Source organism: Palaemon carinicauda, chromosome 4, assembly GCF_036898095.1.
Source record: "Palaemon carinicauda isolate YSFRI2023 chromosome 4, ASM3689809v2, whole genome shotgun sequence".
NCBI classification, from domain to species: Eukaryota; Metazoa; Arthropoda; class Malacostraca; order Decapoda; family Palaemonidae; genus Palaemon; species Palaemon carinicauda.
This window is the reverse complement of record NC_090728.1, coordinates 37690654-37705653: the sequence shown is the minus strand read 5'-3', so window position 1 is coordinate 37705653 and position 15000 is coordinate 37690654. Positions and strand designations below refer to the sequence as shown.

General features: G+C 37.9%; 1 protein-coding gene across 3 annotated transcripts in view; it reads left to right on the top strand.

The window, feature by feature from the left end:
* Positions 1–15000, top strand: part of LOC137639039 (uncharacterized) — a 210919-nt gene that overhangs the window by 161230 nt on the left and 34689 nt on the right. For all 3 annotated transcript variants that reach the window (XM_068371354.1, XM_068371353.1, XM_068371356.1), the window contains exon 3: positions 4405–4571. In XM_068371354.1, coding sequence (XP_068227455.1) covers positions 4405–4571 — 167 coding nt within the window. The remainder of the gene's footprint in view (positions 1–4404; positions 4572–15000) is intronic.

The following is a 15000-nucleotide window of genomic DNA, read 5'->3' as shown; positions in this document are numbered from 1 at the left end:
TTTTCAATCAAACTTCTGTTGAACATTCTCCTTTTTTTATGGACATATATTTCTTTTTTTCTTCTAACTTTACATAATAATTTAGACTCTTTACTCCAACCAACATGATTAGCCATTGTATTACACTAATCACCAGAATACTTTGACTTCTTATTTGTAATACGATCAACTCCTGGGGCCTTCTCATTCTTCAACTTTTAAAATGCTATCGTATCCTCAACTGCCACTTCTACTTCCTTTGTAAATTTCACATTAACATAGTGATTCTCAACTGGTGGGCCACATTTGAAACATTGTCACGGTACGTTGGAAAAAAAGATAAATTGATGTAGACTTCTGTTTCACGAGAACTAATAGTAGGACTTTATATCTAAACATTATGGTTATGTTAATAAGTATCTAAAATTTTAATAGCTGTGTGTAGAAAACTTTCTGCCGTTTCTGTTTCATTATTTATAATAATGTTTATCGAAGTTAGATTGCTATGGAAAAGTTAAAGATTTCTGTGTTCACAAATGGCATTATGGATTAATAGCATTTTATGACCGAGAAAAGGAGGGGTAATTCTGTGAATATCTTGGTGTCAAATTTGTTTGTGTAAACGGGCTTATGTAACAGAAGTATTTTGTCAATTAAACAATGTAAATAGTAGCATGCAAGATAGAAATTAAAATATTCTCACTTCAATAGATAAATTCGTTGCCCTATTTGGAAAATATAGCAAACTCATGTAACTTTTACTTTAAGTTTGTCTACCACTTGCACTAAAATTGATACCAATTGTGGGTATCCATCTGACAGTGCTCGATTGAAAAATTGACCATTATTTTCCGTCACTGAGCACAAAAAAAAAAGTGGGATTGGATTCAAACTCCCTTCATAAAGAACTGGCACCATTTCTAGTGATTGAGGGCTTAGAATAAAGCATATCACTTGTTACAATTCTCTACTTACTTGTGTAAACCAGACTTTCCAACCCCAAATAACATCAAAACTAAGAAGCTACAAAGACTGCGTTCAATTGAAAAAAAAAAAAAGTGTCTGTTTATCGTACATTCCATCGAATAATGAAGTTGCAAGAAAACAAAGGTTTTACACAGCTATAACATTAATAAAACTATTGAAATAAAGTTCATACTTGTACGTTTTTATTTTTGATCTGGTTCATCACATAATATTTAATTGTATAGCCTTTTAAATTTTACCAAGTGTGTCGTGATATTCTTACGAGAGCTTACTGTAGGTGTACCGATGGTAATAAAATGGCCGAGAAACTGCATGATTCACGCCTTTAACTCTTGTTTTTCATTCTGACTCTCTTCAATCAATTAAATTCAGCAGCCCTTCAAATTATCCATCGCATTAGCCCAAAACCTTACCCTCTTTTGTCAGCATCCCTTCACGCCCATCTTATATTCAAAGATATATTTTTTACTATCGTCGAGTCTCTGTATATTTATTAATCAATCTGAAAGGCACAATTGTTTGATTCATTATGAATGAATCATAAGCTTTCATGCTTTCTTTCCCACTTCTTGACTTCTTTAGTCTTTCTCTTGCTTAACATTTTCAGTTTTTTTTTTCTTCCTGTTAATGAGATGTATTTAATCCAATCTTCCTGGTCTTTTACTTAAGCCCTCTTTCCTATATCGCTCAATAATCTGGTTTTATTTTTTCCTCCGTTTGTACCATTACCGGTAGGCACTTCCTGCTATCCAATTGTACACATAATGGGTCCTTTCAAGTGCTCCATTATAATAATGTCGCCTCTATAACTTTACTTTGGGGACATTCTTCTTATATGTTGTTTTCATTACTTAAACTAATTTGCTTAATGGCATTCCTGAATTTATTTTTAGCTATTTCTTTCCAGCTAACACTTTTTATATTTTTACTTTTATTTCTTTTCTCTTTACCCAGTAATGAGTATTTTAAACTAATAATGGTCAAATAGATATTTATCCAGTTAGTTATTTCCATCAACCTGTTCTTCTGTTTCCTTTGTACTGACAAATAATCAACCAAACTTTTTCCCCCTCATTTACTTTTCACAAACACTCACGTTAATAATCATCTCTAGAAACTACGGACTTTCAACACTTAATTTCTTTCAGGATACTGGTGATAAATAAATTCAAATGAAATGTCATGGTAATCCTTTGAAAAGATTCTATATGTAGATTTGTAGAGGCTCTCAACTCAGAAGTTCATTTGCCTTTGTTTACATACAGTACGATCTTGAGTCAGCCATGCCCGAAGTAGGGTCTTCCTCCTACGTGAGTCCAACTGCCGTAGTTGCCAAACAAGGTCATTTAGTGGTGCGAAGTATTTGATTCACGTAAATAGAAAAGAGAGGAAGAGAAAATATGTGGTTAATGGAAAAAACAAATAAGACAGACAGACAGATAAGAAATTATGAAAATTCTGAAGTCATCATTCCAGTATTGTAATGAATGAGAGAGAGAGAGAGAGAGAGGAGAGAGAGAGAGAGAGAGAGAGAGAGAGAGAGAGAGAGAGAGAGAGAGAGAGAGAGAGAGAGAGAGAGAGAGAGAGAGAGAGTCCTTTTTGACGTTTACTTAAAATTTTGCTTTCTTTTTGGGCTCGTGCCATGGATGACTATTTCAGCAGGACATGGCACTTGAAAACCTTATTGTAATATAAGAGTGAACTTGTAAAGATTCGAGAAGGTATTTTTATTTTTCAACCATAAACTAGACCAAAGTGAAGTTTGAATGTCGAGATGGTGAAGATGACATGTTGGTTAAATCTTAGCTTTCTTTACATATACAGATTTATAATATGAATTTTAAGGCATTGCTTCTCATTAGGTACTTCATTTACCCAAGGTCAACCCACAGTACTTAATTGTCCATTCTTTTGATGTGTATTTTCAATCGTAGCAACACAGGGTATGGATAAACCTCACTTCATGTGTAGTGACAATACTACTATTCTTTCTAGGGGTCGTACCCGAAAAATGTTTATATTTCCTTTAATTCATAGAAAATGAATTCTCTGCCATTCAGGTGGACATTTCCTTCGCTCAAGGGATAAACGTTCCTTTATTGAATGCATTTATACTTTTGAGTGGTGTGCTAGTGTCCTAACATACCGGCATTGCCTATTACAACCATATGCAAGTAGTAGTGCTTACAAATACCAGTGGAAATAAATCAGCGAAATATTATAAACGTCTTTGTCGTGTCAGTCTCATTGGTATGGGACAATGCTATAATTACCTCAAGAATTTCATTCAATTGAATAACCCCATTTGCAAGCAAATCTCTGTGGCACTTCTTTTGTCGTATCCTATTCCTTAGAAATTTAATGGGCTAATAATGCAAGAGTACTTTATTCATACTTCAAGGATGAAAAAACTCATTCCCTCCTGTTTGTTTGATTTGCATTTGGTTCATGATTAAATGGATTTTCAATCATATGGTTTCAAAAGTTGAAAATAACATTTTGACGATTTTTTAAAAATAGTTACCATGCACTAAAACAGCGTTTCATCGCTGGAAAAAAAATCTCGGCAAGATCTGAAAAAGTCCATTGGAAATACAAAGTTCGTGAGCCAGCTTCAAGATACCGGAAATTAACTCCTGTTATTTTTTTCGACCTCTACGTAGGGTTATGCTCCCGCCCTAGAAATTTTATATCGCTTGGTTTACCAATTCGTTTTCGTTTTCTGATTCTTTATTCAATACCCCTTTCCCAAGTTTATAGTTAATATTTTTTTCTTCTCATTTTCCAATGGCATCGGGTGATATGTTTATTTTTGCTGTAATAGTAATTATTTGTAGTAGTACATATGATTTAAGGGGTAAAAGAACATTTGCTGAAAATTACTTTTAGGTACTTTTTTTTTCCCCCGAGTTCTGCAACCACTTAGAAGTGAATATTCTTCAGTTACTTCACCCCTTTAACGTCTCTGTGGGTTTTCAGCTTAAACTATTGTAAGGTTATTCTAGAGTCACTTGTTTGGACCTTGTAATTATTTCAGTCAATCGTTTTGTAAGTAGGTAAATACTGTTGTCTTGCGCTCAAAAGTGCTTAATTTGGGTGAATTCTTTCATTGGGTAGTTTAACCATAGTAAGCATTATCTAGATTTAACTTACTAAAATATATTTTTTTCAATCAGTAAGAAATTAAAGCTCATATTTCATCGAGTGGTAAAAAAACTTTAGAATCTAATATTAATATAAATGTCAAATCTTGCTTATTTTCCGAGAAAACATTTCCATTATAAAGAAATTTATTGTAATGTGTAAATATTTACTTGAGATGAAACTTCCATCTTCATTCTCCACAAGATTTGATAAGATTTTCATCCTTAAATAAAGATGGAATTCTCTCTACCTTTGCCACCCACTGCAAAACTAATATTCCGTTGTATCCCACAGAAAATAAACCTGGGCCATCAGGAATGGGCGGTCTGGGGGTTATATCCCAGTTGCTTCTCTGCAAGACACTGCAGCCAGATTTCCAGCAAGAAGAAATCTGCAGCATCTCAAAGGATACGGATGACGTCCTTACTATCTTAAAGGAGATGCAAGAATTCATGCCTCAAGTAAGAAGTCAAAAGTCTCTCTCTCTCTCTCTCTCTCTCTCTCTCTCTCTCTCTCTCTCTCTCTCTCTCTCTCTCTCTCTCTCTCTCCTACACAAATTGATATTAGGAAGATAAAAAAAATAGTATAGCAATATCAAGATGAAATTGAAACCAGACTCTCATTTTAATCAAATTCCAATCAAGGTCTACTCAGTTATGAACAAGGTTTGTGTGTCCTGCTTATTCTTGAAATTAGTGACCTGTAGTTTACATGTTTTTTTGGCGAATAAAATTAATCATCGTAGTTTGTATAATTAATTTCTCGGAATGAGGTTCATCTGTTAATTATTCTCACATATTAATTTTACATGAAAGTTATTTACTTTATTAATGATGTTTATTTTCGTATAGTATTCAGCCGGTGCTTTGTTGGCTTTTCATTTTCTTGAAATATACACTGTGAAGACTAATATAGTATCATACAATATAATACATTATAACGCATTACAATACAATATGATACATTATAATACAATTTAAGTTATGTATTGTTGGTGTTGTAATTGCTTTCTAATATTGATGTAAGGTTGCGTATAATATCACCTTATATATGAATCCTGGTCTATCAAATACTGATATGAAAAAGAGTCCAATGCGAAATAGGAAATATTTTGTATTCTGTTCTTGAGCCGGAATTTCCTGTTCGGGTATAATAAGGTCTTTCGCCATCTCTCTCGTTTTACCTATGAGTTTAGTTATGTATAAATCAAAGGTCAAAATTGTGATCATTTCTTTTTTCCTATGGCTGGGTTAATCTCTTTCCCCTCTGTGCAGAGATATCAAGAATTTTGCCTTGCTCTGCACCCTCCCTATATATGAATAAATCCCAATGTTTGCTCATTTAAAAAATTTTCTTGGGTGATATAAAAATTATTTTTTTTTTACCATTGCTCTACATTTTATCGTTTAAAGAGAAATTTGCTTTATGGGATCCGACTTCGAAAGTAGTTTTATAATTCTAATGCATAAATTGAATATCAAATATGAAAATTTCTTTTTACGAAACGTGAAGAATATTCTAATTTGGGGCTTTGACCGGGAAGGCCAGCAAGTGACAGCGTGACCCCGAGAGATTGAATTTGTAATTGCACAATTTATCGGAAGCTTCTCGTGGGAAAGCCGGAAGGTAAAATACGAAAGTAGTAAAAAAATAGATGAGATCGGAGTCAGGTTCCTTGAGGCCTTGGAAGATTCATGCTCCTCTAATTTGTTTTCATGGTAATTTAAACTTTACTCAAGAATTCGCGTTCTGGATATTTATCCTCAATTATTTTAGCTTATGCTTCTCCGTAAATCTGTAAAAGGATTTTTTTTTTTTTCATAAAGTGAGAGGGCTTAAGAAGAAAGTAAGGCAACTGTCATCCATTCTTTTATCTTGCTGATTTCTGACGCGAGATGAAACCTGCGTCAAATTTCCATACCATTATCGCCGCTTCCAGCTCCGAACAGAAGTAAGAACTTAACTGGGCTGTTAAAAACAGCAATTCCATTTTGAATGGTATAAAAATTATCTATTAATTTGCTAAAAGGGGGTCGTAGGTTAGCCAGGGAACTAGCCACCCGTTGAGATACTACCCCTAGAGAGTTATTGGATCCTTTGACTTGGCCAGACAGTACTACATTGGATCCCTCTCTCTGGTTACGGCTCATTTTTTCTTTGCCTACACATACATCGAATTGTCATTCTTTTCACATTCTCTTTTGTCCTATTACACATGATAACGCCTGGGATTACCAAAACAGTCCATCTTTGTCCAAGGGCTTAGCCACTGCAATGTAATTGTTCAGTGGCTACTTTCCCCTTGGTAAGTGTAGAAGAGATTCTTTAGCTATGGTAAACAGCTCTTTAAGGGGAAGGACACTTCGAAATCAAACCACTGTTTTCCAGTCCTTGGTAGTGCCATAGCCTCTGTACCATGATCTTTCATTGTCTTGGGTTAGAGTTCTCTAGCTTAAGGGTACACTCAAGCACGCTATTTTATCTTACATTTTCTTCCTCGTGTTTTTATGAAGTTGTTATAGTTTATATATGATAATCTAATTTAATGTTGATGCAGATGTTTTGATTGTAATACCTTCTCTTATATTTCCTTGTTTCCTTTCCTCACTTGGCTATTTTTCCCTGTTGGAGCCCTTGGGCTTATAGCATCATGCCTTTCCAACTATGGTTGTAGCTTAGCCAGTAATAATAATGATAATTAAGCAGTCAGCTTAGCCCGTAGATCTATTCTAAAGGTTGTACAACTTATTTTAATTTTGTGGTTTGTCACAGGTCTGCAAAATAGTTGTTTAAACGAAATCCCTTTGAATTTTGGGTTTCCAGTAAAAACTATGCCAAACTACTTACTATTGGCCATCGATTAATACCCGACTACTAAACTTTGAACCAAATAGGTGAAATCTGTGGAAATTGAGGACGGAAATATTCACGCTATTTTTATGGATGTTATCCAAGTGTTTATACATAATTTATATCTACATATAAACACACACACACACACATTATGAAAAACATGCTTCCATCCATATCCTCTGCAAGTAACCTAAAAATCAATAATCGTTTCAAGCCCTCCTACGTGATACAAAACCAAATGGCGTATGTCATGAAGGTTATCTCTAAAGATACTTAGAAAGATAATGACAAAAGAAAAATTTAGCAATAATTTTCTACTTCTATGGTGATTTAGAATCTTTTCACACTTTCAAACAGCTGTATAATTAACCTCGTTTCATCACCAGATTGCAAAAAAAAAAAAAAAAAAAAAAAAAAGTTTGTGGATATGAGTAATGGTATTCGAAAGGGGATTTTGTCATAATTTCCTCATTAAACTGCATTCTTCTCAGTATTCAACCTTAACGATTTGCCCTTTACTTATATAAGGGGCGTCAGGTATTTTCATAAATGATAGCGTCGTCAGTTTTTGCCTAATCAGCTTAAATATGAGCCTTTTCCACTGGACTAGGCAGCTTCAAAGATTCTCTCTCTCTCTCTCTCTCTCTCTCTCTCTCTCTCTCTCTCTCTCTCTCTCTCTCTCTCTCTCTCTCTCTCTCTCTCTCTCTCTCTCTCTCTCTCTTCTCTCTCTCTCTCTCTCTCTCTCCTCTCTCTCTCTCTCTCTCTCTCTCTCTCTCTCTCTCTCTCTCTTTGATGGCATTCCAAGATTTTCTACCTGTAGAAATTCATATTCCAGTCGAGACTTTTGATATGGAAATCATCGCTTTCAAACGAATCTAATTAAGAAATTTCTTTAAATTCTGGAAATTATGGAAATCAAATTAAAATTAAATAGTTCACCTTAATTCTTGTTCGAAAATATAAATGAAATAAATGGTTTGAATGAAAAGAATAGATTTGGGAATGTGAATAGTTTAAATCAATTTTATGTGATGAATAAATCTCTCGGCTTGCATATTTAATTTATTTTTTCAAAGTTAGCGGGAAACAATATTAATGTAATTAAATGCTTAATTTAAAAAAAAATGTCTTTCTCGCTTTCTCAATTTGCCAGTTACAAGAGGAAAAAGGCCGAATAAAAACGTCAGGGAAACAAATCATTCTTCTTCGCCATTGTCTTGATACTTTATTACGTCTCCAGTTGCGGTGCTGTCAAATTAGATTGTTAGTAAGGATCAAGTTATGAACATTTGATAACACTGAAAGCATATAGTATATGCTTAATAATAGTAACAAGGCCTTTTATAAAAACAATATTAATGATATGTTTCATTAAGATGATCGCCGCCTCAGTTGAGCTTTTCTATTGCTCGTATTTTCTTTTATTCATCAGTATTACATTCCGCTAGTAACTATGCTATGTTTGTCATCAGTAGGGGGATCAAAATACACAGAAAAAATCTATAATTTTACTAAAAGTAAACTTGTCAAAGTCGGTACAATAAAGTTTGGCTGCTACGTGTTATGAGAGGGTGCCGGGTGCCTCCTCTCATCGCCAGGCTCAGTGTGGCTGAAAGGTGTTTTTTTTTTAGTATATGTACTGCCGAAGCAAGTACTACTGAAAGGTGTAGAGCTGGCTCTATACATACGTCTTGGTTGGCTCGTCACATCCGATGCTGGTTGTTGAATGGCCCTCGGGGGTGGAACACGTATCTAGTTTGGGACAGTGCTGTTCTCCCATTGGCTGGGGCGCTCACCAGATGCTTTTCTGTCGCAGTCAGGATGCTACTCCGCTCACAATTGTCGAAATCGGGTGAAGTCAGAGCCCTGCCTGAGTCAGGCAAGCAGTTCAGCCATTCAAAGTCTAGGTCTGGGGAATCCTAAACTGCTTGCTGATTGACTGAGGTGCTCCCCGGGAAAGTCTCAGGCGCGGGCTAGCTGCCAGGCCTCTGATCACCGTCATCATTGTCGCTGTTTTCAGGTCGACGGGAGGTGCTCCTACGACAGAAGATTAGGAGGAACATCTTTGTCGTGTTCAGGTTCAGTCGTTCTTGCTGGACGAGTAGGGCCTCCAGAATCCTAAGCCTCCTGCCGATGATTTTAGTAGTCTTTGTGATATCCTCTTGTACCACGTTTTTGTCGTGCACGAGGAGTTGTTGCATCTAGTTGGCTCCTTGCTGAACGTGGCAGAACAATCTTTCAGAATGTCTCATCATTGTCATTCCAACATAACAGCCGGGGCATCCACGGACTGGGCATTGGTAGGAATAGACAACTTTGGACTTCTTCAGAAAGTCCTGCAGTGGTGTGGCTTGGTTAATTTTTCATGAAAGATCTTGTCCTAATAGTATGGTAGTAAATTACGACGTTGATCTTGGAGTCCTCTTGCACGGGTGTGACATAGTTCTTAATGATGTTCTTTGTGGCTTTTGCATCCTGCTGGTACTGGCTGTGCTTGATGCCTAGGTAGTACAAATTGACTCCAGAAGGCATGCTCATACTACTTGGCCTGCCTGTTGGAGTAACCATTGTTCACGAGGACCTGGGTAATCCTATCACCCTCCTTGTGGGTCTCCACCCAGGAAGAACAATGGGAGAGGGCCCAACAAACTTAGGCTCAGATGGTGGATGTCTTATACCTAGTGGGACATTCACTATCACCATTCAAACTAAGGCTTAGGTTCGGGAGCTTAGTGTACATGGTGTATCAAAACGATACAACAGTCGAGACCAAGAAGGGAAGCAGCCGTTGTCCTGATGCTCTATCATAAATCTAAGAGAACTACACTCCTCAAAGGTGCTACAAAGATCATCAATATTTTCGGTAGAGGGGCTTTCAGGAAGGTAACGTTAGTATAGTGGACGTATATATCAGGGTGAAATATACGTGCAAAAATGCACTCCTTAACGATACACATGTAGAAGTGAGCGAAAAGAATGCCGAGAAGGAAGACAATCACTACACCATCTTTCTGTATGTACATATGCCCACAAAGGGTGGAGAAAGGGCCCATTTTGGTGCATATTTCCAGGAGGGTGCCATACATTTCCAGTCTATCTCTGGTGATTTTGGGCTGGATTACTTCTATGGGAATGTCGAGACCCATAAGGCTGGAAGCCCCGTTTCACTCTATCATCAAACAGTGCCTAGTGCTGACCTACCAACTGGCCAAGAGACTCAGCACTTTTCTGACCCCTTATGTACCTGATTAATACAGTTTGGCTCTTCAATGGAGTTCCTGATGACTGTCAAAGGACATTCCAGCAAAGATGTCATCACTTTTCTTGATGTGGAGTTCCTCTTCACAAACGTACCTGTAGATGACACCATCCAGCTTATCCTGAACCGAGTCTACAGAGGCATTTCGACCTCTCATCTCAACATCCCAGAGGATGCCCTCCACACCCTCTTAACCAAACGAAGGATTCATGTTCTCTCCTTAAAGTATTATAAATTCCCAAATGCCCTACATACAGCCTCGCATTTACAGTGCGATTGGGTAGATTAATTAAGGGAGGAAGAACCAACCTCGCACCAAATTCAGGTACCCTCTTGTCATAAGCACAGTATAATATATTTTCTATAAAAAATTTCTCTCGCAGTAACTATTTGATTCTCCTTTAATCATTGTTTGCACTCTTGCCCTCCATTCTCTTTTACCTGTCCCTCTCGAACTAGTTATAGTCCCAATCATCAAGGCATCCCCAAACATGTCCTCTGCCTCACATATATAGTACATTCACGTTGGTCATCTCTCTCTCTCTCTCTCTCTCTCTCTCTCTCTCTCTCTCTCTCTCTCTCTCTCTCTTCACAATTCCCATTTTCTGATTGCCCGTCTTAAGTGCTGTTCCATTTAGTGACTTAACTAATTCCACATTTTGGGCATGTTCCTCCTTCCACTTTTGTGACGTGGTAGTTACTCCTATTATCGCGCCTCTGGAAGGGCATCAGCTACTTGGTTAGCTTTACCCTTTATGTGGTCAAAACCACTTATATTGAACTCTAACAATCTTTCTATCCACCTGGCTTGTCTAGAAATTAAATCTCCATTGTAAAATAAATCGTGTAAGGGACAATGATCAGTTTTCAACTTAATTGGTTGACCTAATAAAAAGAACAGATGCCTCTCCAGAATCCAAAGAATAACCAATGCCTTTTGATCGAAAGTACTATAATACTTTTCTGCATCTTTCAATGCCCGAGAAGCAAAACAAACAGGTCACTCTCTATCCTCATTGTCTTATTGAGTAATCATGCCATCGATAGCTATGCTAGTCGTATCTGTTGTCACCAAAAATGGATGATCAAATTTAGGATATTTGAGTAACTTATTACTAGTTAAGGCAGTTTTCAGTTAGCTAAAGGCCCTTTAATCTTCAACTCCCCAATATATTACATTTTGCTTCATCAGAGCATCTAGGGGTCTCACGATTTACCCAAAACTCCTTATGAATTTATGGTAATATCCAGCGAGCCCAAGAAACCCATCTACTTCTTTAAGAGTACTCGGCCTTTTTTTCTTAATTTACTAATTTCCCTTTCTACTTCTTGGAATTAAACAGGTACCCTATAACACCTTGACCTAATAGGGTTCGTCTGCCCATTCAATGCTAAAGGGAAATATATCCATCCTCCAGTTGCAATTACATCGAATAGCTATCAACAATCTTACTAACTACTGGTTGATATTCTGGCAGACCTTGTTCTCAATCTTGCATAATACGGGATTAACATAAAACAGGCCTGGGCTTAGGTTTTAAATTGTGACTGTTGGTATAGGTAATTAAGAAGAACTCGACAATATTTCTTTGGGTATAGTCATTTATTTTACTCTTCTCTGGCCAGCCAATTCTATGACTTAACCCATAGCCAGTATTGGTTTGCTTGTTTATAGATTACCTGGCCATTACAGTCAAGCCCGGGCTCTTTCAATTCTGCAGCCTGTAGGTGTAGATTGCCCGAAATTTTATCCGGACGGGGACCCTTTGACAAGATGTGTGAGCCCCCAAGTTAATTAAAATTTTATGAATAAGTGTGGTTGCTCTGCCCATAGAGCAGCATAATTTTACTCAGCCCAAAGAGATTTGATGGGTATTGGCTGGTCCTGAGAGCACCCAAACCCGGCACAGTGAAATTTTTTAGAAGTAGAGAATATTGGTATAGCAGCAAGTCCTTGTGAGTAGAAGAGACTGGGAGGGGAAATAAAAACCTGAGTAGGAGAGAGAACAAGCAGTTCTAAGCATAGACTTATCCCTGCTCTTGGGTTGAGATGGGGATTTGGGTGGTGGATTTAAGCATTTTAGGAGTATGAAAAGCGATAGGATTCTGGAGAGGATTTGGATGATCAAAGGGATAAGGTTTTCAAAAGAGAGGGATTCTATTTGTTGGATGAGGTTCCGGGTAGGCATGGAAGAAAGAGGTTGAGGAAAGGGTGACTGTGCCAGTGCTGATACTGGTCTCCCAACACCAGCTCCAGCACCCAGACGAGGCACGGTTGTTGAGGCATTTTTCAGGGCAGCCGTCCTCTGTAAACGCTCAAGACGACTCTTGTTTCAGGCATGGGGGAATCGGTAACAGTTTGGACACCTAAGTCGACTCTCCCAGCCTTCCTTGTGTGCGGTGATGCATACCTGAGTTTTGGGGCATTGACTGCAGACACCACAGATGTTGAGGCCCATACAATCTTTTTGATGGTGTCCATACAGCTGGCAATGATAACACCGTAAGGGGTTCTGGGTGGGAAAGGTTCCCATATACCAAAATCAAATGCAGGTGGGATCGGTCCTATGAAGGTGGCGATGATCTTGCTGGTTGGTGTATCGTACGTGTTCTTGGCCCATTCAATGCTGGCAATGTTGCTGCAGGAGGTAAGTAAGGTGAGGGTCATGGTCACGGGGTAATTGACGATTATTGCCTTACTTTGCTCCGTTGCGGGATCAAGAAGCGCCCACGTCAGGATGTCTGAAAACTTTAAATCAATCAATCAAGAAGAGCCCTAGAGGCTTCCTTCTGCAGTAGGCTGGCACTCTCCTGATCCATTGGGAAGATGATGAGCTCTCCTTTGTGGTTTGGTCGGACTGTGATCTTTAAGTTTGGCTTGGCTACCATGGCAGTCACTGCGGCATAGAAGTTGGTGTTTTGAGCCAGAATTTTGAACTTTGAGAGAGATGCCTTCTTATCTCTCTTGGGTGCTGGTTCCGACGGTTCTGAGTGTTGATTACAGTGGCAGTGGCTTTGTTTATTAACTGTGTCAGGCAGTCAGTGCAGTTATATTCCAGGGGCTGCTGATTCACCTCCCAGATTGCCTGGGTTTTGGCGGGCAGAGGAGAAGTTTCCTAATCCGGGTGTGGAGAGTGATATGTAGTTACAGATGATCTCTGAAGAACAGGTGGCTCTGGAGAAGGAGGGTGTGGACTTCGTCGCTTGCAAAGTGGTGAAGATGGCTCGACTTTGGGGACCATTGTTCCGTGTTTCTTGTAGTATTTCAAGCACATGTTCGATGCAATCTCACAGTTGGTACACTTGTATCTCAAGTTGTGGTTGGGTAGTTTTTGTCACTGTCTAGGGCCACTCTGAGGCCTATCCGGGCAAACAGCTGGCACCAGCTGTAATTGTAATAGGCGACACAGCTTGCATAAACACACGCTAGATTCATGTATAGCTTTTTACAGTGGTGCAGATGGTTTGGGTATAGCCGGTCCCTTCCCCAGTCTCCCAGGAAGAATACCGACGTGGTCAGAGAAAAACTCTACGGTCAGTGCACTGAATAATTCAGTTACTGGTTAGCTGGAGATCTCAATTCAGCTGAAACGGTTGAAAATTAGGTGGTTAGCGAAGTCATTGGCACGAAGGCTGAGCTGAGAAGGAAGCCAGTGGAAGGCCAATGCATTGATTAACAAGACCCCTGTAGACGGCTGTTATATTCTGACAGAAATGCCCTAGATGTTTGGCCGACATAAAACAAGATATATTCTAAAATATGTAAAGATAGTAGAGATCCGAATTTCCGAAAGGATAATTCAACACTTACAAACAACGCCACAAAAATCTAGTAAGCAACCAACGTGCATATTAGGAAGTAGTGCTATACTTTCTTTCTAGCAGAAACGATTGAAAAGCTGTTTGAGACTTGGTGCTATTCATAATTTTTTTTATGGCAATATTTTTTTTCATTTAAGCGAGATATTTTTTAACCCTTTCATTTTTTTTAACAACCACAAAATTATCCTTTTGCACATTGTACCGTTAACAACCATTAACGAAATGATTGTTTGGCGTTACATACAAGGAGGTTAAATGGAGGGAGGTGGCGCAAGCAGTTGATGCTTATGGGAAAAAGTGAAGCCAACTGTCATAGCCGACACGCCCCCCCACCGTAGGCAGAAAGGAAGATAGTAATCAGCTATCGCTTTACCCTTTCCGCGTTACTCTCGAGTGTTATGATAATCCAGAATATTCATTCAGATACTTCTTTACAAAAGTAATGTTTTTACTACATTATTTATTTGAGCACAGAGACAAATTACAGTCAAGTGATATACACCTAGCTCACGAACTCTGTTTGATATCCTGACCAGATTGTTATTGATATTTATTTGAATTTCACTCAAGTTTATTAAGTAGTTTCTCTTTCCTACAACCAAAAACTGTTGTATTTTCATTTAGTTTTAGTTATTTAACTGTCCTTCAGCGAACTTCAAATCATTCATTAATCTTTTGCATACATACTCAATGGCTTGATCTTCAATACCAATGGTCCGCAAATCATTTAGTAGAAGTTCAGGCATAACTATATCAAAAGCAGCACTAAGATCAAGTGATATAAAGATATCACATTTGTTGTCGTTTATCCCGACAAGCACATCATTTACAACAAAGCATATAGCTGTGTTGTAGAATATAATTATATGTATGCTGACTGGTCGTCTGATAATGCTTCGATTCTTTATAAATGACTAACTAGTTGTTCAAGAATTACATATGCTAACACTTTTGAA